General features: G+C 36.9%; 2 protein-coding genes across 2 annotated transcripts in view; one reads left to right on the top strand and one right to left on the bottom strand.

Moving 5' to 3' along the window:
• The window catches only part of Uxs (UDP-xylose synthase), an 80,990-nt gene that overhangs the window by 29,070 nt on the left and 26,864 nt on the right, over positions 1–25,056 (bottom strand). Inside the window, exons 3-4 of the mRNA XM_089103357.1 lie at positions 22,366–22,589; positions 13,880–14,279 (exon numbers count right to left, since the gene is read on the bottom strand). Coding sequence (XP_088959483.1) covers positions 13,880–14,279; positions 22,366–22,589 — 624 coding nt within the window. The remainder of the gene's footprint in view (positions 1–13,879; positions 14,280–22,365; positions 22,590–25,056) is intronic.
• LOC148941829 (uncharacterized) lies at positions 14,331–22,328 on the top strand. Its single transcript, XM_089103582.1, has 3 exons — positions 14,331–14,361; positions 19,443–20,923; positions 22,299–22,328. The coding sequence occupies exons 1-3, from the start codon at positions 14,331–14,333 to the stop codon at positions 22,326–22,328; spliced, it is 1,542 nt and encodes a 513-aa protein (XP_088959708.1).

The following is a 25,056-nucleotide window of genomic DNA, read 5'->3' on the forward strand; positions in this document are numbered from 1 at the left end:
TAACAAATCTGGTTATGAAAAGTTGGAAATAACAAATTACACACCTCAAATCCTAAGTATCAGACAAAACACACCTACGAAATGCTAAGAAACCTTAGCTGAGAAAAGTCAAAATAGCAAACCAACCATCCCAAACCAAAGGTTTCAGACAACACAGACCTATGAAAGGCTAAGAAATCTAGCTCAGAAAAGTCAAAAATAGCAACCCACACATCCCAAATCATAGGTTTCAGACAACACACATCAACGAACGCCGGGGCCCGGGGAGGGCCTTTGAGGGTCTGGGGGGCCCTTGAGGGCGGGGTGGTCCTTTGGGAGCTTGGGGGACCATTGAGGACCGGGGGCTTCGTGGGGGTTGGGGTTAGGGGGATCGGAACCCTTGGGGGCTGGGGTAGAGGACCTCACGACACTGTTCAAATGGAAATTGTGTATTATAACGACCACAGAGTTTGACCCTCAAATCCTCTTCTAAAATCTCTTCAAAAATCATATTTTAAAATGTCTCTAACTGTTTCGCCGAAATAATTCCCTAAAATAATAATTTGTTCTGAAAAGATATAATAAAGCCTTAAAAAAGTATTATAATGGGGGCTCAGGAGCCTTTGGGGCGCCGGGGGCCCTTTGTGGGCCCAGAGAACCTTTGAGGCCTGGGGGCTTCCTTCGGGGTTGGGATGGGGGGTATCGGAACCCTTTGGGGTTGTGGTAGGGGACCTCACAACACTGTTCAAATGGAACTTGTGCATTATAACGACCACAGAGTTTCACCCTCAAATCCTCTTCTAAAATCATCTTTTAAATCATCTTTTAAAATATCTCTAACTGTTTCGCCGAAATAATTCCATTCACCCTCAAATCTTTTTTTAAAACCTCTTCTAAAATCATCTTTTAAAATGTCTCTAACTGTTTCGCCGAAATAATTCCATAAAATGTCTAAAACGGTTTCGCCCAAATAATCCCTAAACGTAATTTCAGCGTGTTCCTTTTGTTTTTGGCATCTCTGCGCTGACACATTTCAAATTATTAAGAAACCTGATTCCCGCGCTAAAACAATTCATCGCTAAGATCAAAACATTCACCCTTTCGTGAATCAATAATTCCCCTTAGAAACAACAAATTAATTCCCCATTTCTTGAATCAATAATTTCCCTTAGAAAAAAAAAATTAATTCCCCTTTCGTGACATATCAATCAATCTTGATATCACCTGTCAGACATTATTAAACTTTGCCCGGAAACAATTTGATTAATGACTGGTTTCCTATTCCTGGATCATAACATTTGCCTCGAGCTTACAACAACAAATACTGTTTCCTAGATCATAACATTCTCCCCTAGCGGGCACTTGGCCAAAAACATCCCTGGAGAAAGAGGTCATTGACTCTGTCCCTGTTAGACATAAATTATGTAAAAAAAAGTTGTAGGTGGCAGCAGGGGTGAGCAATGGGAGTAGAACCTCCCTCTCTACTCCCACCCCATGCAGAAATAGTCACAAAGTGTACAGTTTCTCAAAAATTATTTGAAACATTTGTTCTTGCTGCCGAAATTTATCATTACTAGTTGCCCTCATTGAATCAAAGATTCCAAGACTCTGATCAGATATCTTTAGAGGGAGGGGAGCTAAAAGACCAATGGGAGGACATCTAGTAATGTCATCCAACCACTTTTTAATATCTCCTCAACAAACTTTAAACTTGATACACTCAGCCGTTCTTGAGATGTTGCAGATACACCTTTTTGATAAAATGGATGCACATAGTATCTTTTGATTTAGTTTAACAGCCTCCTCAGCATTCCACGAAGTTTTACCATTTTGAAGAGGGGGGGGGAGATTATGACACTCATCTTTTTTTAAGTGAAGATGTAAACCGCTTGTTAAAAGTTTTTAAATAGAGATAGATCAGAGTCAGACTGTATCATAGGCGTCGGTACTACGTCTTCTCACGAATGTGTCGGCCCAGTGACGTCGTTTGGGTGGGGCAACTGCCCCCTCCATAATTTGTAGAGAAAAATTATTAAATAGCCCATGCCCCTCGACACTCCAGATGAGGACCCCTCTCACCCCCCACCAATAAAATTACTGGAGCTACGCCCCTGTGTCGGTCAAAGGAATATAGAGATTCTAAAGGATGTAGCTTTCATTCCGAACCAATACCATTTTTGTGGTGTTTCAGACTATTTTTCGAAATTCCATTTCACAAACATTTACCAATAAGATTAATCAAAAGTGTAGCTACCATTCTTGAATCAACTTCAAATGGCGATTCTTCGTCACTTTTTTTCGAAAAACGTTTTTAAAGTTTAGGTTACTATCGTCTAGAGTTCGTTCTTTACCAAGTTGCAGCAGATGTTAAAGCAATAATATCCCGAACCATAACAGTATTCTTCAAGGATGAAAGGGGGGAGGGTCAAAAGCCATGAACTTTACAAAGAAGTAGAAGAAGGCAAGGCTTCTTTGCTTCTTCTTTCTGGAAATCACCTTTTTCAAAACATATATTAAATAATTTATAGGCCTTAGAAGAATTATCCCATTAGTCAGGTAGGTAAACAAGGGATGGGGGTTTTGGGACCATGTTTCTGCCAAAACTTGAGATTTGCGAGAAGTCTCCAAGAGTTTATCAGATTTTTCATTTAAGTCACTTACTTTCCACATTTTTTTTAAGAAGTTACCCTTGCTGAAACACAAAATGGCACGGAGATGTATTTCTCTAGCCAAAATATATGGGTTCTCGGTACTTGTGTATTATACCGAACACACTGAGAAAGTTTGCTCTGTTTGATCTGATAAAAACCGGTTTTTCTGTCTGCAATTGGTTATAATTCGATTAGTCCTAGAGAGAAAAACAATGATGATTTTAATTACACATTTAGCATATAAGGGTGGTTAGGTATTTAATATACCTAACCACAAAGTCTTATATTTTGATCATAATTTGATATAGTTCATTATGATTAACCTAACTTCACTTCTTGAGTGTGTTCAGGATAATAAACAAGCACAAGGTTCTTTACAAGGTATAGTTCGCTTACCCCAGAATAGTTGACACATACCATGAGCTTATCAAAATCCCAGCCTTCCATTTCCAGAATATAGCTTACGCTATACCTTTTCAGATCCGATCCTAGGTTAGACCCCATCTGGGGTATGACACATGGGGTTTCGAGCATTTTGTCGTATATTCTTGTAAGCTAAATAAATTATCAAATATTGCTAAATAAATTTTATTACTAAATAATAGAGAAATTAAATGACCTTCCATAATTAAACTAATTAGGGACAATTAGGGACTAGTTTTAGTCAAAACTAGTCGAACACGTTTCACAAAATACAACAAACGTTATCTGAATAAAAAAGAAGGAACCTGCTTTTACAAAGTTCAATGTTCTGTGCATGGTAGGAGATCTTGAGTATTTTACGAGAGAATTTGGAAAATTTATGAAATTTCAACGATTTAGAAAATAAACAAGTTTTACGTGTCTAGCACGTCCAAAAATGTCAGGGATGCGAGAACCAGTACAGACCAAAGAAAGATGCAAGCATCGATGGACAGGGTATTAACAAATTTTCAAATTTCAACAAAATGTTCATTTATTGACAAAACTATTTTCAATTTATTAATTAATTAATAATTTATTTTTTTTATGATTTAAACTATTTAATTACTATGAACTATTTTAATTTGATTATTTTGATTATATATTATTATTTAATTATTTTGTTTTTTTCATTACTTTTTATTTTATTAATTAAAGACCAGTATCAGCCAAAGAAAAAGCAAGCATGGAAGGAAATGATAAAATAAAACTTGACTAATCGTCTAAAATACAAACTGATGTATTGTAAAAATAAGAACATGGAACATTAAAAAGACAGAAGCTCTTATCATGAAAATACCCAAATTACATTTTGATGAGGATCGACACCTGAGAGGGTGGGAGAAGGGCAGTGATGGTTCTGGCTTCCCTTGGACTCGGGGTGAGATCTTGATGAGCCCCCTGTCTCCAACAAAATTTTCATCTATTAACAAAATTAGTTTCAATTTATTGATTGATTAATAGTCTATTATTTAATTATTTTAAATTAATTATCATTTAATCATTCTGTTTTTTAATTTCTTTTTATGTTATTAGTTATTTGATTTATTAATTGCGCCATCAACTTTATTTTAAGAAAACAAAATCTCAAAAGTTAGAAAATGACTAGATTATTACTAAAGTTATTTACTAGAAATGTTGCACCCCTAAAATTTCTGCACCCTGGGCAATTATCCTCACTATCCCTATCCTAAAACTACCTCTGGAGGGGAGGGGGAGGCACTACCTCGATATTGACCAAAAATACTTTCCTGCTAACACGAAATGAAGTTTTAGCTTATGATAAAAAAAAAAAAATCTAAAGAAGGGGGATTTAGGAGTAGAATTTCGGTTTTCCAAGAGATTCATCAATACACTGCGAATTTCCCCCATAAAATAATGGCTGCAGCGGTAGCTGTAACCAAGCAAAGAGCGAACCACCGTCCACAGCAACCAAGAGTTTAAATACCAATTTATAAAAAAAATTCCAACGATGTGGGCACAATGTGTTGTTTTTTGGTTCTCCGTATCCGGGCACTTCGTATCGAAGGAGTCGTCGTAGGAATTTTAAGTTTGCACTTTATTGAAAAAAATATAAATGTTTTTACTTTTATAACTTTAATAAATCAAATAATTTTAATATTTTGATTACTAAATATCAGTATATGTATGTTAAACTGACAATGCACATTCATTTGTATTTTTTCAGTAAAGTGCAAATTTTGTCTGGCCTTGGGAAGGCATAGGGGTCTTGCGCCCAACTTATGTTAATTTCTGCTTGTTTTGAGTTTGATTCGGTTATTTATTTTAATTTATGTTCCTTTTGGGTTTCTTTTATTAATCGATGCTCATTTGTGGTAGTTTCGAGCTTGGTAGATTATTTGATTTCATTTTTTCTCATTTTTGTTTAATGGAGTTCTTTACTTTTCTTTGAAAAACTTATTTTGTGAAAAAAGTTTTTTTTAATTAATCTACGGTAAAGTCGTAAACTTAAAGTTTACAATTCCCGAAGTAGTATACTCCCCCTCCCGGACCCCTTAATAGGTTTCATAAATCATCTAGTTCTAGGCTAGTTCTAGTGACTAGGTTAGTGGCGTAAATTCAAAAACATTTAGGGGGAGGAGCAAGATTTATTTTCCAATAATAAGCAGGCGGTTCAGATTTGTTGTTTGTTTTTTATTTCTTTCAATGACATTACCAAAAACGGTATCTTTAAATTAGGATATTCCAAAAACCAGATTTTTTAAATTTGGTGGGGCCTAGGAGAGAGGTGCAGCACTCTCCCATTGACGCCACTGAAACTATAAGGCTACTGCAACATCACGAAAAAAAAACAGTTCGGACAAAACACGGACAAACATTTTAGGAGGGGGGAGGCTCTAAGCCCCTATCCTCCCTCCTGGATACGGCCTTGCAGCTGGAGATAAAACTTATGTAGGTACTCAGTTTAGGGATTTATTTACTGCTTATCTAGGGATTATTTTTCTTGGGATATTGGCAACCCTGCGTGGCCTGGAAGCAGAATTGGCGTATTAGGTACTTCTAAGATGATGTTTAAAGGCTCAATTGAAACCTCTTGACCATATCTACGTGCTTTTCTTTATTTATATTGGAAGAGCTAAAAAACGGCGGATAGAGTGATAACAGAACTTCAAGTCCTTGGCTACATTGTTACTGTACACTGTATTTCTAGCACGTAACAAACGAGGGATTGGGAACAGCAAAAAGTATAAAACAAACACTATTAAGTGCGTGAGTTGAGGACGTAATAACTCAGCTTCGAATCATGGTTGAGACAATTTTTTTTAATAGTTTTTACTTTTTTGTGCCTCACTAGCAGTGAAGGAAAAAAAGTCACTCCAGTGTTTCCATACAAAAAGGTGATTTTGCTTGTTCTTCAAGGTGAGGGATTGTAAATACCCTGTTCAGGGTTTTCGACCATGTTGATTCCAATGGTACAATTATCATTTATATTGACCAATTCCCGAAAAATGATAAGGTTCAAGAAGCAAAATAATGAAAGTATATTTCCTTATATGAACCACAAAATTCTTTGCAGTATTGCGGCTGAAAATTTGCAATAATGATAAAACGATTTTCAGTGAACTATATTAACTACATATCTTAAATTCTTTTGATACCCTTCAGATTTCTAAAATCTGTATATATTTAATATAAAAAAATATTTCATGAGCAATTGCAATTTTTGAATAAACAAATGAGTGAATTTTGTTTTTCAGTAAAACAGACATTTCGTCATTAGTGGAGTATCATATAAAAAGCAAAATAAATAAAAAAACGTACAAAGCAAAAATAGTATCTATCGAAAAATATCTGTAGTTCAATTCCCACAGAATTCTTATATTTACAACTCCTCATATCTTATATCATAAATTTTTATTATATAAATTATATCATAAATTTTCATCTACAATTTTTCTAAAATGCCAAGGGTTATATACCCCATGAACCCTTTACGTGATTAAATAAAAACAAGATTTTTCAACTAAAAGTAACGGCAACATTAAAAATTAAAACGAACATGAATTATTCTGTATATGAGAAGTCGGCGGCTTCCGAAGCCCTCACTCTTAACCCTAAAGTCTTGAAGTTATTTAAAAATACTTCTCATTCCAAATCAACAACCCTTGTCTTTAAGAAGTCTTTCTAAAGTCAAACTTTTGCATCTATTTTGCATAAAATTTTCACTTTCCCATCTGGCTAAATAGTGTTTTAAGTGAAAAAAAAGCTTGCTGTTTACCTTGAAGAAAGTGTCCTATTATGCATATTTATATTAATTATGGACATTTAGAATTTACGGAGTGGAAGTTATAATAAAATGTAATAGAAATAGCAAATTTAGGTACCTTTCAACCCTCTCAAGACTGAGCAATAAGAAAAGAGGCCATATAATAAATTCTTCAAAAAAAAATATTTTACCGTAAATCTGTTTAAAGTTAGAGACTACTCTAACGTCTCCGACCCAATTCTCCAACAAAACTAAAGGCACGGTTGGTCAGATTACATTATTGCAAATGAAAATTTATCATTTCTTTTGTTAAATATTCTTGGTAATTTTTAGGTAATACAATGTTTAAAACAGCATATTTTTACTTGCTTAATACACAACGTCAACGTCATAACGCTGAAAAGGTAGACAAAATACACTGGAGCAGGGGGTAAAAAAATACATCGTAATGACACTCATTGACAATGAAATCATACCAATGACATCATAATCTCAAGCCGGTGACTAATTCACTCCGAAGCCCCCTCCGAGGATTTGTACAATTTAAACTTTATTTAAACTTATTATGTAGAACAAAATACCCTCTTAAACTTAATTTAAACTTAATATTCAATGGAACAAAATACCCTCCAGTGTTGAGCTAGCCACAAGTTTCTGCACGCTGTACAACAATGTAACAAAACTTGATAATATAATTTAATCTTTCAACTTTTAACAAATTTGCTTTAATTACCCTGTTTTATTCTTCTATCTTTTTTTAGTGTCTCTTTAATTTTTCTTTGGGTCCTTAACAAGTTCCCTTGTAGAATCTTAACAAGTTCCCTTGTATTTAGTAAGAACGACGTTAAAACTTAAAACGAACAGAAATTATTCTGTATATGAAAGGGGCTGTCCCCTCCTCAACGCCTCGGTCTTTACGCTAAAGTTTTTTATTGTTAAAAAAATAGAGTTGTGAGAAAGTCAAACTTTAGCGTAAAGAGCGAAGCGTTGAGGGAGGGGACAGCCACTTTCATATACGTAATACTGTATGTACGTTTTAAGTGTTAAGTTCGCTCATTACATTCAATTAAAAAAAACTTGTTTTTTTTTTATTTAATTTTTGAACGTTTTTGGACTGACGCAGGTCATTATTTTTGCTCATCGTAAATAAATAATTAAAACAAAATTTTAATATTAATTTTACTTTTATTTGGTTTAATGGCTTTCTCGAAACTTGTCTAATTTTATTTACGAACGTTTTCATTAGTAATAAATATACGTAACTTACGAATTAACTTACGTAGCGAGCTTCTATATTCATAGATTAGTAATAAGTATATTAGGAAGTTCGCCCCCTAGTCAATACCTTGCTCTTTAAGCTAAAGTTTGAGTTTTGTTCCAATTATTTAAAAATGACCCCTTAATCACAAAGGCCGTTAATTAGAAAAAATGCTCCTACGAAAGCACTTAAAAAATCTTGGATTTCAAGAGCAAGGTATTGACTAGGGGGTGAACCCAATCACATACCTAACATTTTCTGCTTGTTTTAAGTTTTGAGGTTGCTCCTTACTTTCAGTCGAAAAACTTTTTTTTTATTTAATTTCTGATCTTTTCTTTAAATACTGCTGGGAAATCCTTCACCCCCTTCATAGCAATGTCCCTTCCCCCATGAAAACTTTCTTCATGGAAAGATCCTCTCATATAACCCCCGACCCCCCCCCCCCACCTACCAGAAAAAAATCCCCCCTGAAATCGTCTGTATACTTCCCAATAACCAATACTGTATGTTAACATTGGGTGAAGTTCCTAACTTTCAGCCCTCCCCCCGGGGACTTCGGGGGATTAAGTCATCCTAAAAGACATAGGCCTAGTTATCATATTTTCGACCATGCTGAACACAATGGCTATCTCAAAATTTTGATCGGGTGACTTTGGGAAAAAAATTAGCGTGGGAGGGGGCCTAGTTGCCCTCCATTTTTTTGGTCACTTAAAAGGGGAACTGGAACTTTTAATTTACGTTCCGATGAGCCCTCCCACGATATTCTAGGACCACTGGGTCGATACGATCACCCCTAGAAAAAAAACAACAAAAAAACAAAAACAAAACAAATAAACACGCATCCGTGATCTTTCTTCTGGCAAAAAATGCAAAATTCCACATTTTTATAAATAGGTGCTTGAAACCTCTACACTAGGATTCTCTGATACGCTGAATATGATGGTGTAATTTTCATTAAGGTTCTATAGCTTTTAGGGGGCCTTTCCCCCTTTTTTCTAAAATCAGCCAAATTTTCTCAGGCGCGTAACTTTTGATGGGTAAGACTAAACTTGATGAAAATTATATATTTGAAATCAGAATTAAAATCTGATTCTTTTAATGTATCTATTGGTACCAAAATTCCGTTTTTTAGAATTTTGGTTACCATTGAGCCGGGTCGCTCCTTACTTACAGTTCGTTACCACGAACTGTTTGATTGATGTTTGTGTTATGTTTTATTCGAGTAAACTGAATTGAATTGAATAACTACCATTATCAAAAACGGGGTAAAGCATAGCATATATTAAAAACCTAGCCTAACCTAGGTACCTTGGCCCCCCCCCCCCCCAAAAAAACAGTTCAAATATTGTAAACCCAATGTCAAACCACGCTTTGTAATCCATTTCTCTATCAAAAGAAACCCGCATCTTCCCTATATAATATAGCGCGTGTTCCAGATAGTACATAAGTACCATTTTTTTGTGTAACTGAAAAAAAAAATTGACGTAAAATTTTGTCTCTGCCAAACCAAACTTTGTTTTCCATTATAAAGCACTTTATGCAAACAACTCTTAATTTCCAGTTAAATCTACCCTAATCAAAGCCATTATAAATTCTGCGACTTCTAAATGTTTTTTATCCTTCTTAACGTTTTTAACTTTTAACGGTTTGACTAGAAACTAAAAAAAAGCAGTTAGAAAACTGCTTGACTGCTATCCTAATATTACGTTTCCATTTTGCATTTTATAGACACAACTTAAAGGCAACCCGAAGCTTGCCTGGAATATTTTTTCGCCCTTCAGGATACATCATAATTTTTGCAAATACAATGGCGAAAGTAGTGAAAACCAAGTCATTAACAAGTTAGACGTTTTTGGCTAAAAAAGAAATAATAATACAAAAATTACGAGAGAAGAAAGAATAAACACTAAAAAAACAGATATTTGCTAATAATTGCTTTTTTGTAGTTTCATTTATAATTTTTTTTTACGTTTCACTTATAATTTTGTCATATATTTTACTGCATCCTTAAGGTTTCAATATTTCAACGTAAGAGAAATTCCACTATAATTCCATAGCTGAGATTCGCCTTTATCGACATGCTAAATTAAGTTTTTGAAACTTAGTTAAGAATTAAGTTATTAATCAAGAATCATTTCTTAATTAATATATTAATTGAGAAATATATTAATTAATATATTATTAAAATATTCAATCTTAATTAAGAATTAAGATTGAAAGCTTCGTTAAAATATTAGAAAGATACGGAACGAAAATTTTCTATTCTTTAAGTACGTTTAGATGATTTTGATGGATAGTTATTATTAATAATCATATTTCTGAGTCTGTAAATGAAATAATATCAATATCTTGTCCTCTTCGGTTCAAGTTGCTGCTGTGTCGCGAATTCATGTGCTCTAAAGGAACATAAACCTGAAGGTACCAAGGACATCAACGTTGGTAAGTTGAACGCCTAAACTGGGCAGTTCTCACCAACTTATAATCCCAAACCAACCATATGTTTGAGTGGCACATAACAATGGTAAATTGTTATTTACCATTGTTACCATTTACCATTGTTATTACAATTTCCGAAAATTAGGTAGCTTTCATCAGATTTTAAATCTGAGCTACGTGTAGGGTTACTTGGTAAGTATACCCCCGGAATAGATTGGGAGTGATGGAATTAAATTTGACAGTAATCGTTTATTGTTTTTACTTCGGGATCATGATATTATGTTGGTTTATTGTGTACGCATTTTCTATGCAAGTTTTTTTTTCCGGTACACGGTTTCACCCTTCGGTTTTTTTTTTATTCTATTTTTTTTTTTTTTTAGTGGCACACTCTCGCAAGCGATGCTTTTGGTGTGCTACCGATTGATTTGTATTCGCTTTTTTTGGATAATAAATTACTATTACTACTACTACTACAATCAGCTAAAACTTTTCACGTCCCACCACGGATCCGGACGCCGTATAGCCGAATGTCCTTTCACTGGTAGTACCAGGACGCTGTAAAACATTTAACGAAAGGCCCACGTTTAACTAAGCCTAAAAAAAAAATTCTTAATTAGCTATATACAAAATAGAACCGTTTTCCACTTTCTTTTTCGTTTAAATTATGATAAATTTCTTTCTTTTGAAAAGGCTCCTATAACTCACCTAACAGCTAAAAAAAAAAAATTAATAAAAACACAAAAAAATAAAATATGCAGTACAAAGCTAAGTTATTGTAAGTCAGAACCCAAATAAGCGTACAAAAAACTTGCAACAAGCTGAAGAAAAATGGAGCAGAATAATTAGGATTGTGCAAAAACAAAAGATAATATCAAATTATTGCAAAGTTGGAGGAAGAACATAAGGGTAACATCGATTAGGGTGGACTTGAGAAGCCTTCTGATTACTCTATCGGACTGCTAATACATAACGGTTACAAGGGGGAAGAACACGAACAAGCAACTCCAGCAATTCGAGAAATTCCATTTGCAAAAATTCCAGCAAATTTCAATGCATCAATATTTTTTTAATTAGCCTAACTTAATTAATGCATTTAATTTGCAATTTAGCTCTCGTTGATTTGATGGAATTATACTGTACGCTGAATTTCTAGCACGTAATAAACGAGTGATTGGGAACAGCAAAATGTATAAAACAAACACTATTATGTGCATGAGTTCAGAGTTGAGGCCGTAATAACACACTTCGAATCCTGGTTAAGGCAATTTTTTTTATTAAGTTTTACTTATCGACCACTGGTCGATTTCCCTGATGGTAGAGGAAATCCCCTATGTTTTCAATTTCAAGTTTTAAATCTTGCCAATAACAGCACAGCGCACAAACTAACGTTGTCTTGTAACCACCGAACCGACTGACACGTCAACAAGCTCTTATTAAATGACGTTTGTGATAGACAATTGCAGCGTGAGTACGGGAGGTAGTGTAAGTAAAACTGACGGGGATGTACAGAGCGCTAGATGCACACGCGGCTGAGAACGCGCCGCGTACAAAATCTTAAAACACTGCTAAATGGAGCCATGACAGAGTAGCTGTCCCATGACAGCCGCATGGGAGCAAAAGGTCTAAAGGTTTTGTTTTTTGTTAAACTCAGGAAGCAAACTTGCTGCCACACAACATAATTTTCATCGTTTACTTACACGAAAAGAAAAAGGTCAGCAATCAGATTTTCATTTTTTTTTTTTTTTTCTATTCTCTTTATATTCTATTCTCTTTATTCTATTCTATTCTATTCTCTATATTCTATTCTCTCTTATTATTCTATTCTCTTTATATTCACTTTATATTCTCTATTTTATAAAGTGAAATGTTTGGACATTACAAAAGCCAAAGACGATTTTTTCATAGAGCAAATTTTAGGCAATTTCACTGCCTCCCTCGTCTCTGATTATAAGCATATTAATAGATCAGAAAAAGAAAAAAAAAATGAAACTGTTACTTGCAAAAAATAGCGGTTAAAATAGTTTACACATATTAGATACGGAGCTTATTAAATCAGTAAAAATAATTTACCCTGTATCAACTGATTCAAAAATCCAAGTTGGCCGTATGTCCTTCCGAAGGTAGACCTTAGGTCTGTTATCATTAGGTTTGGGTATCCAAGAGAAAGCATAAGGGCCGGCCAAAGGAGACTGTGTCAACAGACGAAGAGAAAGAAGCGGTCCTTTGTTCACTCTAACCGATAGTACCCATTTGGGTAGTATGGGGGACCAATAGGAAGCGGTGCTGCCGTAGCTCGTGTGAAAGTATCTGTTGAGAAATTATTACGACCTAAGCTTCGTAAAGGGGGAATATTAATACTAAAAAGTAAAAGGTAATAAGAGAAATGGTAAATAAGAATAGTAAATATAAACTTTGTGAGTATTTTTTGTTTCACAGCAATGTGATAAGAGTTCCGTATTTCGGATTCCGTATTTCATATTTCGGATTCATTCCGATTTCGGAATGTAGATTTTACATAGATATCAGGAAGTCTATATAGATTTTTGTAGCCATAGCTATAGCCTCACTGAATTAATACAGACTCGATTTAAACAAAAAAAATAATTTGAATTAATAGGGTGGACCAAAGAGTATAGTCAATTTATAAGAATGGACATTGGCGGTACTGTCAAAAAAAATTACTGACGACATCTAGCAGTAGGCATTCCTTAACATCATGCTCAACTTTATATTATTCAACAGTAAAGAAAAGTTATAGTTAGCTTAGTTAAAAAAATGGACAAAAATTAATCCATGAAGCACAAGCCCCCTCCCCTAGGAAAATTAACTGAGATTTTGACGATTTTTCTATAATTTATATATATTCTGAATTAGACTTTCATCAACGTTGCCACGTTGAACCATTTTGTGGGTATGAATAAAAGTATCGATAACTTATAAGAGTGGGAACGGGCCTTATTATCTACAAAAAAAAAAAAAAAAAAAAAAAAACTATCAACACCACATAGCGTTTGAATTTTTTTTTCCAGTGAAATAATAAGAATTATTTAATTAGTGTAATTGGTAAAACTAACGTATAATTAAGTGACTTATTTCAGTTCGTGACCAAAAACCGATCGACCAGCTTGGAAAAATGCCAAGTGTCGCCAAACACTAGATAGATGGCGTTGATAGTTTTTTTTTTCGAAACTAGCGTCAGTTCCCACCCTTATAAGTTACCTATACTCTTTGAGTATTACATCAAAAGCAATGTCTACATTGTTTGCTTGTGAAAGCATTTTCGATAATAAAACTACCTTATTATCAATTACGAGTTTACCAGGTTACCAATTACCAACAAAGATTATTTATCTGACAACAGCTTACCAATTGGATTCACGTGACCCCAGTAGGATTCAGGTTGAGGATGCACTTCAGGGTCACCATAAACTTCCGATGTACTCGCAATCAGAATTCTTGCACCAACTCGCCTGGCTAGACCAAGCATATTAATAGTACCAACGGTATTAGTTTTAATTGTTTTGACTGGATTATACATATAATGTGGAGGACTGGCAGGACTAGCCAAATGATAAATTTCATCAACTTCAATCAACAATGGATTAACAATGTCATGATGAATGAGCTCAAAATTAGGATGACCAATCCAATTTTCAACGTTACGCTTTCGTCCAGTGAAAAAATTGTCGGCAATAATGACTTCATGGCCTTCTTCCATAAGACGATCAGTCAAATGAGATCCAACAAATCCTGCACCACCCGTAATCTGTAAAAATAAAAAATTCACAAATAAACACCAATGTAAACCTCTTTGGAAATGTTTGGAGGTTCGGTGGTTTTCGGGTCCGGTAAGTTTAGCTGTAATTATTTTTTTTTTTTGGGGGGGGCGGGGGGGTATTGATTTATTAGGAGATTTTTCTCCCGTACAAGTTTGCTTCAGGGAATCGAAGACGTATAATTTATTTTTAAATAAACCCAGTGTTACTTACTTCGTTTATATGCCTTTTATATTGGCTAATGTAACGGTTTACGTAATTTCTCAAAGATAGTCAATAGCATTAACGTCGGTATATGGTTTTTATTTAATAACGTAACAATACACATACAGTGAAGACAAGGCCGTACCCAGGATTTTTTTTTTCGGAGGGGGTTATACTCAAAGATTTTTTTTCGGCGGGGGGGGATACACAAAAAACCACAAAAAAACGCATAAAAAATTGGTTTATATCAATTTGTTTTACTTTTTTACGAGTCAAAAAAACATTTCGGTGGGGGTAAACCCCCCCCTCGCCCCCCCCCCCCTCTGGGTACGCCCTTGAGTGAAGATAAGGTAGCAGACAGACATACAACTAGGACGAAAGTCAGAGATGGACTAACTCTAACAGTATACATTTTGCCTGAATTCTCTTGGAACAAAAGTTCCAGCTATTGGCTATTCACTGGCCTGGGAATAAAACGTTCACACGATAAGCTGTGGTCCAACCGGAAAGACCCCGAAGAGAAGCTATCGTTGACATAAAAATAGCCAACTCTGTTAGAAACGAGAAACCAGGAAAAGGCTTCTCGAATTTATATTCCAAATACTTTATACCCATAATGACTTAGTATTTGTAATGGTTTGAACTTTTTCAGATCAAGCAGCTGCTTTAACAGGGTTAGAGAATGTGTTTTCTATTGTGTCTGTATGTGCCATAACTTTTGGAACTGTAAAGTGAAAATTAAATCTTATTGTTTAAATTGATTAAGTGGAAAGTTACGCAACCTTGAATTAAAAAAAAAGAAAAATCGGGATTTTACTTATTAATAAAAAGACCTCCAAAGTTATGCAGTTGTTGGTAGTAGCAGACACCAAATTTAAAAAATAGAAACGTGGGTAAAAAAAACAGCAAAATTTAGTTTTCCTCAGGGTACTTACATGTTAGCCAGACAACACGCGAGAATTGAAGTTTGGTTAATGCTAATGAAATAAAACAAAATATGATGAAATTATAATAGTTTAGAAACAAATTTAGGATATAAATTTGCACATTAGGGGGGGGGGGGGGTAAAGCATAGCATAAATTAAATACGTAACCTAACATAACCTAGGCACCTTTTTTGCCTCTAAACCCCAAAAAACTAAAGTTTAAATATTATTCCCGGAGTGAGAAACCCCTGTTTCAAAGGAATTATCTCTTCAAATAAGCTCCCTGACTAGTTTTTTGCATCACAAACTCTCGCGTGTTGTCTGGCTAACACATAAGCACCTTCCTTTGAAGGTTTAGTTGTCTTTGGGAAACAACATATTTTTAATTTTTGAATTTTCAAGGACGGAAACCATTGTCAAATTTAACTAGTTGTTTCTGATTATCTATTTTCACATATTTCATTTATTTAAAAAAATTAAAATACTGCGACAAATAAACACACACAACGACTTATTATTTCTAATGGTTTGAGCTAGGATTATCAGGTGGACACAATTTCTGTCAAAACGACATTTAATAAAATGCTTATTCTGCACAGACTCAAGGCAAGTTTTTCCTGAATAGTCTGTGAAAATTGTGAAAAAAAAGGGGTAAACCTCAAACCAATTGCTATACAAATGATCCTATCACTAACCGACCAAAAAATATATGCTGATTTCAAATCCAAAAATTTTGACACTCTAGCACTTTCAAAAATTTGAGTTTTTTTAGGTTGAATTTGAGGTTGAGGCAAAAATTGTTGATTGAATAAATACCAGCAAATGTGTTTAGACATGTTATTTCTATGCTCTTTTTTTTATGATGAACATAGAATGATAAGACGAGTCCAACTTACTTAATTATTGACGAAAGGACGAAACACGAAGTAAATCTTAAAAAAACAGGTTTATTCCCTGTAGGACAAAAAACGAAGTAAATCTTAAAACAGGTTTATTCCCAGTAGGTGTCCCAGCAGGACAAGACACGAAGTAAATCTTAAAAACAGGTTTATTCCCAGTAGGTGTCCCAGTAGGACAAAACACGAAGTAAATCTTAAAAACAGGTTTATTCCCAGTAGGAGCAGGCGTCCCAGTAGGACAAAACACGAAGTAAATCTTAAAAACATGTTTATTCCCAGTAGGACAAAACACGAAGACGAATGAAAAAAAAAACGAATGGGTTTGAAGGAATCCTTCAAACCCATTATTCTGTGAAAAAAAATCTGAAAATTTTGAGAAAAAATCGTGAATTTCGGGGAGGGGGGGGAGGCCCCCCTGGTGACCGAATCGACCCAATCGTCCTAGAATATTGGGATAGGGCTCATTCAAATGGAAATTGAGAGTTCTAGGGCCATTTTTAAGTGATGAAAAGGATTAGAGGGCAACTAGGCCCCCCCACGCCTCTTTTTTCTCAAAATCGTCCCATCAAAATTTAGAGAGAGCCAATTTCTTCAACATAGTTGAAAGGCCGAATAACTATGCCTTTGCAAATACCCCCCCCCCCCCCACAACCTTAGGGGAAAGGTATTTAAGTTATTAAATTTGCCCACTGTACGTATAATATTTGTAATAGGGAAGTACGCCTACATTTTTCCGGCGGGGAGGGGGGGGGGGAGGAAACAAATTTTTGGTTATGGGAATTTTCCACGGGGAAAATTTTCTGTGGTTAGGGAAGTTTCCAGGGGGTGAATTTTTCATGCGAAATTTTACACTGGGGGAATTAGCCAGAATTCCTATAGGAAATTCTTCCAAGTCTTACTTTCTCTTTGCCGACTCAATTTTACGAGTGGAGATGTTAAGGGTAACTGTCCGGGGTAAATTTTCACCCGGATTGAATTGTCTAGAGGGTATATCCACGGGGAAGAGGGATTTTTCCGTGGAGGTAGGCCCTAGAGCCAGATTTCCTGGCATTATTTAAAAACAATCAGAAATTATGTTAAAAATCAAGTTTTTTCAACTTAAAGTAAGGAACAACATTAAAACTTAAAACGATCAGAAATTCTTGCGTATATGCGTGGGTCATCCCCTGCTCAACACCTCGCTCTTTACTCTAAAGTTTGAATTTTGTCCCAATTCTTTAAGAACGACTCCTGAAACACAAGGTTCATTTAATTAGAATAACGAAAAGCTTTTTTAACAGTACTAAATAATTTTAGCATGAAGAGGAAGGTGTTGAGGAGGTGGTAAGCCCCCTCATATACTTAATAATTTCTAATCGTTTTAAGTTTTGATGTTGCTCCTTACTTTCAGTTGAAAATTTTTTTTTTTAAATTTAACACTAAGAGAACCTCATTCATGTTAATTCTTCAACTTTTTTTCTAACTTATAACTTTTTTCTTCTTTGTTGATGACTTCTAACTTTTTTTTATTGTTGATGAATGATGAGAACTTACTACAGTAGCATGTTCTTGGATCCGGTTAAATTGGTTAGAGGAAGATTACCAAATGTTGAATTATTTGGCAATCCATATGAGACTAAAAGAAATGCATCTCAGCAAAAAAAAAAAAAAAAAGAAAAATAAAAAAAAATAATAAAAAAGCATCTCAAAATGAGGTAAGAAGAGATCAGGAAGAAAGATTTAAAGAAAATTAGAACTCCACGGGAAGGGATAAAGAGTGTAGATTTGGATAAATTGAGAAGGAGGAGGAGCGTGGGAGGAGGAGTTGCTGTAGTAAGCGCATAAATTGCCCGTTAATGAATCCCAAAAACCTAGTACTTGTGCTCACAAAAAAATGAAGAAAGGCTGGCATTGTCAGTGAAAAACAGTGTCAGCGGCGGATCCAGGGGGGGGCGGGGGCCGGGGCCCCCCCCAAGATTTTCTGGCACCCTCTCATCCATCGTGCAAACGACCCTTTTTTGTGAATGGTTCAACTAAGGCCGACGCTAAAAAAAAAAAAATCGGATACACCGTCATTTTTTACTTTATTTTTATAACATTATCTAAAGTTAAAATCCGACACTGCACGACTCATGATTATTGGGTTTATTTTTGGGACGTGCTAAACGAGCAAAACATTTTGTGAATGCTTACGAGAAACGCATGTCTTTGGGGAGTTGCGTGGGTGGTTAGATCCAACCGGCGGGAGGCTAGGCGCGAGCGACCCTGCCACTGCCTTCGGAGTATTTTTGCTCCGTGTGTTAGACCAGTTAGACGGAAACGCATTTAAAATGGATCGGAAAAAAAATCAGGGCATGAATATAGAACAGAGAAGAAACAAAGAATGATGGCGGAAAGCCATAAAGGATCGAGGGACATCTCTGATTATTTTGCCAAGAAAGATCAGATTAAAGGTAAGCTTTTAAAGATAGAACAATAAGGAAGGAGTGTCGTTTAAAGTGGGTATCAACACATCTAATTTATAGCTTTAGCCCAATGTCGGATAGCTTTACTGATAAGGCTCATTAGTCAAGCTTCATAGCGTACCAGCTGCTTTTGTTGTTATATATTTCATACGGTCCCTCTTGTACAGTGTTCTTCGTATGCAATTTGTCCGAAGCGTTTGACCTGATTTTTACCAGCCCACTCGTCTCGCCTGACGGTTATGATATTGGCTTAAAGCAGTATTTTTACCGACACACTGTGTCAGCTCTGAAATTATCTTTCAAATTCTTGCAGTTAAAGCTCTCTCTTTAGCCTTGTAAACTTCGGTGATAATTGTTTCGGGTTTCAGCTCTTGAAAAATATTTGTTAGCATATGTCAGGGATCGTTTCTTGGGGTTGCAAATTAAATTAGTGATGTTTAGGGTGGTATTTTATTTTAAAGTCCGGGTTTCCTAGAAATAGTTTTGGGGTATGAAAGTTCAAGATTGTTGGGGGAGTTTAAAGTTAATGTTGCTGATTCAGTTTATTTTCAAATTTAGTTCCAATTCTGCCTTCACCATGTTGAGAGTTAAATCTACTAAAGCAAGCCATTATACAAAGTGTATATACGTTTACAATAAATGCCTTGTGCAAACTTTAAAAGAGAAACTTTTTTTGTCAGATGTTGAGACGACGGCAACTTCTGATGCCCACTCTGAGTCGACGGTCGGAATGCACAAAAACGCATTCAGCCAGGAGAACGAACTGTCACCAACAACTCCGTCCACTTCACAGACGGCCTTCATAACAAACTTCGGCGAAACGACACACACTGATCAGCTGACTGAAGGATCAAGAAGCAGTACTCAAACCTTGGTGGTACATAGCCCAACACTGATTTCACAGTCCCCGCACCCGCAGCAGAATCAAAGCGCTATTTTTTCGCCTGAAACTGACTTCACGCCGTCGAATGACTTTGGTATTGCAGTAGCGCTGAAAGAGCGAAATCAGGTGTCTTCTGGCGAAATTATGTTTTTTATGAACGAAAGGTGGAAGCCGAAGAACCAATCTGATCTTCCAGTCTCGACACAAAAGAGAAAAGGTGGCGAAGTCAAGCGTCGCTTGAATACCGAAAATCTTGCCCGGTATCCTTGGCTCGCAGTGAGTCTTCATCCAGAACACGAAGGCCTTTGGTGCAGTGTTTGTGTTTTGATGAGGACCAACGAAAGTGGAGGAGGATGGTCGACTTTATCTGGAGGCGGCGGAGGGCAAAAAATGGAAAAGTTGGTCTTGAAACCGCTAAAAGACTATTCGAAACTTACCGGGAAAGATGGTGCGCTGACAAACCATGCTGAAGCACAGTTTCACAAACACTGCCAGGAAAAAGCTGCCGCGCTGCTAACAACGTTTCAGCGCGGTAGTCCAGATCAAGATATCAGGAATGCTCTGGACTGTGAAAGGGTCAAGCAAATACAGCAGAACCGTGCACTCTTGAGAAGCGTTGTTGAAACTGTCAAGCTTTGCGGGGCACAGAATATCCCCCTTCGTGGCCACCGTGATGATGGCAAACTTGATATCCAAGACTCTGATGTCATTACAGCAGTAAACGACGGGAATTTCCGCCACCTACTTCGGCATCGGATTCAGAGTGGAGACTCGCAACTTAAAAATTTACTTGAAAATGCACCGAGCAACGCCAAATATACGAGTAAACAGATCCAGAATGAACTGATTGGAACAATTGGGGAAATGATAAAAACCGAAGTAGTGAGAAAAGCAAACAAAGCAACGGTTTGGTGTCTTCTTGCGGACGAGTCAACAGACAGGCAGACCAGGGAGCTGATGGTCATTGTTTGTCGTTATGTGTGTAAAACCGAGCAGGGATACGTGATTCGAGAAGATCCTTTTGCAGTTGTCGATGCCTTTCAAACCCTGTCAAGACTCGCTGGAGATGAGGAAAGTGACGACGGTAGAAGCATCAAAGAGAAGCTAGACGGCAAGAGCCTCGGGAAGCTGCTGTTGAGTGAGGTCAGGAAGTCAAATCTGGATTTGTCAAAGTGCGTTGGTCAAGGATACGACAAAGCTGCTAGCATGGCAAGCTTGACAAATGGTGCTGCTGCTGAAGTTAAACGCCAGTGTGAACTGGCAGATTACTTCCACTGTGTGAGCCATGCCACAAATCTCTCATGTTCAAAGATAGTTTCAGTTCCCATTCTGCGCAATGCCCAAGACGTTGTTCGAGACACAATTTCTCACTTCAGCTCAAGTGCCAAGAGAACAAGACTTCTAAAAAGCATCTTATCGCGGACAAAGCTAAAACAGAGACACTCGTCAGTCTTTGTACCACGAGATTTGTAGAGAGACACGAAGCAATCAGCAGGTTTTGGGACTCCCTTCCGTCGATCGTTTCTGCTCTGCAGGAGATGGAAGGATGGCACGATCGAGAGGCAAGTAGCAGAGCTTATGCATTACGATCCTGCATTGAAAAATCAGATACACTCGTAGGACTGGTTTGCCTGAATTCGTTTTCGTCGATCATGAAACCTTTGGCCGAGTCACTACAACAGAAGGATGGTGACCTCGTGAGAGCCTTGTCCCTCATTAGCAGCGTGAAGGCAATGCTGGAAGATATGCGATCACATGCCGAAACCAAATTCAGACTGCTTTACGAAGATCTTCTGAAAATGGCCGAAAAGATTGATGCTACCATCAAGGTAACGCAGCCACGCATAGCTTCACGTTCTACATACCGGGCAGGGGTACCCAAGATGGATCCAGAAAGTCATTATAGGATGGCGGCATTTATTCCAGCCCTGGACGCCATGCTGCTTGATTTTACGGAGCGGTTCAGCTGCCATTTTACGAATGCTGCAAAACTTTCACTTTTGATCCCGGCTGTGGTTAATGGCAAACGCTGGGAGGACGTTCAGCCAGGGTACGAAAAGTACAAGGAGCTGCTCGTGGGTACGGAGATAGACGTTAAAACCGAGTTCGAGATTTGGAACAAGTATTGGTCTAAGGAAACCGTGCAAAAACCGAAAACAGCTATTTCAGCGCTGAACAGTTGTCAGGAAAATGTATTTCCCAACATCTTCGCATTGTTGACAATTCTCGCGACGCTTCCTGTGTCAACCTGTGAAGCAGAACGAATGTTTTCAAAGGTTGACAGGACATGTTCATCAATACGAAGCATGATGACTGAAGAGAGGTTGGAGGCTCTACTACTCATGCAGACTTACAGAGACGAACTGCCGAAAACAGACGATGCTATCGATATGTTCGCTCTCAGAAAAGCTCGCCGATTGAGTTTAGTTGTGTAGTGTGGTACTGTTTTTATTTTATTTTGCTACGTTTTACCTTTATGAGCATATTTGGCAGTGTTTTCATATAAATAAAGAGCTATCAAATTAGTCCTGTATAATCAGTTTTTGGCGCCCTGTGTCCGGCGCGGCCCCCCCCAAGATTTTCCTCTAGATCCGCCGGTGAACAGTGTAGTCGTAAAATAGAAAATATAATGATTGCAAACAATACTAAATAGAAAGAAGAAATAGCTATAAAAATCTGCTAATTGATAATATGTCAGATAAGATTGAATATCTACTAACCAGAATCCGTTTCCTTTCTTTGTAGTTTTTGAATTTGATCTGTGGGTAGCTTTTAGGCGTTTTTTGAAGTTGACCTAATCGGGACTCCAATCGGGCAATTGTCTTTCGTAAACCATCTACTTCATCTTCAAGCGCCTCGGGATTTCGTTCCTTCAAATTCCGGCTGTATATTGAGCTAATTAAGTTGTTTTCATTGTGGACATTCAGAGAAGGAAGGAAAAAATCTAAAAAAGATATGTATAATACAGAGATTTATGTGCATTCACATAGCTAAATAATTATATATATATATATATATATATATATATATATATATATATATATATATATATATATATATATATATAACTACATAAATAAATAATTTCAAGAAAGTAGATGACACTATCCTTTCAAAATATAGTGTAGAAACCAAATTCCATTATAATTAGAACTCTTTTATGATGGATGGTGAAAAACTAAATTCATAAAAAAGGCTAAAGTATAAAATAAAAACTGATATTGTGATATCACCTCTGGAACCATTTTTCAACAGTAGAAAAAAAAAATAAGTCAGTGAAAAAAAAAGTTAAACACTCACATTCAAAATTGATTCTTTACACAAGCAATCGGATAAATATTGTTACAAAACAAGGGTCATAACCATAGCAGGGGTTGACCGCAACAAGATGTGCAAGAAAAATGACTTCAGTGCCTTTTCCATTCAGAAAAAGTGACTATTCAGAGACATTCGTACAGAGGCACAGGGACTGCACACAAGGCCATACTCAGGATTTTTTTCGGAGGGAGTTTTACTAAAAAAATCTCCGGGGAGGGGGTTACACAAAAAAACCTCAAATAACGCATACAAAATATGTTTATCTCCATTTTTGTTACGTTTTTACGAGTCAGACAAACATTTCGAGGGGTGGAGGGGGTTCAACCCCCCCCCCCCTCTGTGTACGGCCTTGACTGCACAGGTGCTAGTCACTACTTTTTCTTAGATTTTAGTAGAGATGCCATAATAACTCGTGACAGGAGTCCTTATATGGGCATAGAATACTGACAGGAGTCCAAATATGGGCATAGAGTCATTAGGGAGAATGATTGCGTAATCGGTCAATGACCTCTTTCTCCAGGTGTGTTTTTGGCACGCCCTCAGCGAATGTTGTTGTTATTGTTTTGAACAGAGTAATTAGAGAGAACACGTGGTTAATGGGATCAATGTTGTTGTCGTTTCCGAGCCAACTTTCTTTTCTGGTCAGTCTAGAGTTGACAGTCATTAATCAAATTGTTTCCAGGGAGTGTCTGACAGATGACGTCAAGTTAATTAATGTCTTTGGAGTTCGACCAGAATTGTCTCCGAGACGAAGTTTTGATCACACATGACAGATGATGTCATGATTGATTGATTGACACTAAAGGGGAATTAATTTGTTGTTCTAAAGAGAATTGATTCACGAAAGGGAAATTAATTTGTTGTTTCTAACAAGAGAATCGTTTCCGAGCAGACGTATTGATCTTAGCGCGCGAAAAGGTTTCCAAATAATTTGAAATGCATTAGCGCAGAGATGCCAAACAAAAGGAACATGCTGAAATTCCGTTTGGGGGGTAATTTTGGCGAAACCGTTTTAGCTATTTTATGGAATTATTTCGGCGAAACAGCTAGAGACATTTTAAAAGGTGATTTTTGAAGAGATTTTGGAGGAGGTTTTGAGTGTGGTCGTTATAATACACAAGTTTCAATTGAACAGTGTTGTGAGGTCCTCTACCCTAACCCAAAGGGCCCCGATTGCTCTACCCCAACCCCAAGGGCCCCGATTGCTCTACCCCAACCCCAAAGGGTTCCGATCCCCCTACCCCAACCCCGAAGGAAGCCCCCGGTTCTCAAAGGTTCTCTGGGCTTCCAAAGGACCCCCCCCCCGGACCCCCAAAGGCCATCATCCTGTCCCCAAATGCCCCCCAGGCTCCCAACTGGCCCACCGGACCCCTAAGGGCCCCTCCCGGACCCCAAAGGCCCTCCCCCGGTCCTCAAAGGTCCCTCCGGACCCCCCAAGGCCCACGCCCGGCGCCCCGTGCTCCCCAAGGACCAATCGGTGCTCAAGGGCCCCCCGCTCCCCCAAGACATCCCCCGCCCCCCAAAGAGTCCCCTCTCCATTTTTTTTAAATACTTTTTATGGCTTTATTATATCTTTTGTGAACAAGTTCCTTTCATAATTTCATTCCTAAACCCATTTTCCAACCTCAAAGAGTCCCCTCCCCATTTCGTAAATACTTTCTTGAATTTTTTAACATGGTATTTTTTTTTTTACTTTTTTACGGATCTTAAAATGACATGCACACAAAAACTTACATGCACACAAAAACTTACACACACAAAAACTTATACACACACACAAAACTTACACACACACATGAAAACTTACACACACACACCAAAACTTACACACACAAAAACTTACACACACACACACACAAACTTACACACACACACAAAAAACTTACACACACAAAAAATTACACACACACAGAAACAAACAAACACACACACACAAAAAATTAAAAACACAAAAAGCTAACACACACAAAAACTAACACACACACACACACAAAAACTAACACCCACAAGCAAAAAATTACATTCACACAAAAACTTACATGCACAAAAAAACTTACACACACACACACACACAAAAAAACTTACACACCCGC

The sequence above is a fragment of the Artemia sp. Qi Xiang Cuo genome, chromosome 17 (genome assembly GCF_049724085.1).
Source record: "Artemia sp. Qi Xiang Cuo chromosome 17, ASM4972408v1, whole genome shotgun sequence".
In the NCBI taxonomy this organism is placed as follows: Eukaryota; Metazoa; Arthropoda; class Branchiopoda; order Anostraca; family Artemiidae; genus Artemia; species Artemia sp. Qi Xiang Cuo.

Excerpts from the sequence above, each read along its gene's own strand:
- LOC148941829 (XM_089103582.1), top strand. The coding sequence starts at position 14,331 with ATGTTTGGAGGTTCGGTGGTTTTCGGGTCCG. Across the intron at positions 14,362-19,442 it reads TTCGGTGGTTTTCGGGTCCG|ATGTTGAGACGACGGCAACT; the intron begins GTAAGTTTAGCT and ends TTTTTTTGTCAG. Across the intron at positions 20,924-22,298 it reads TGGCAGATTACTTCCACTGT|AAAGAAGAAATAGCTATAAA; the intron begins GTGAGCCATGCC and ends AATACTAAATAG.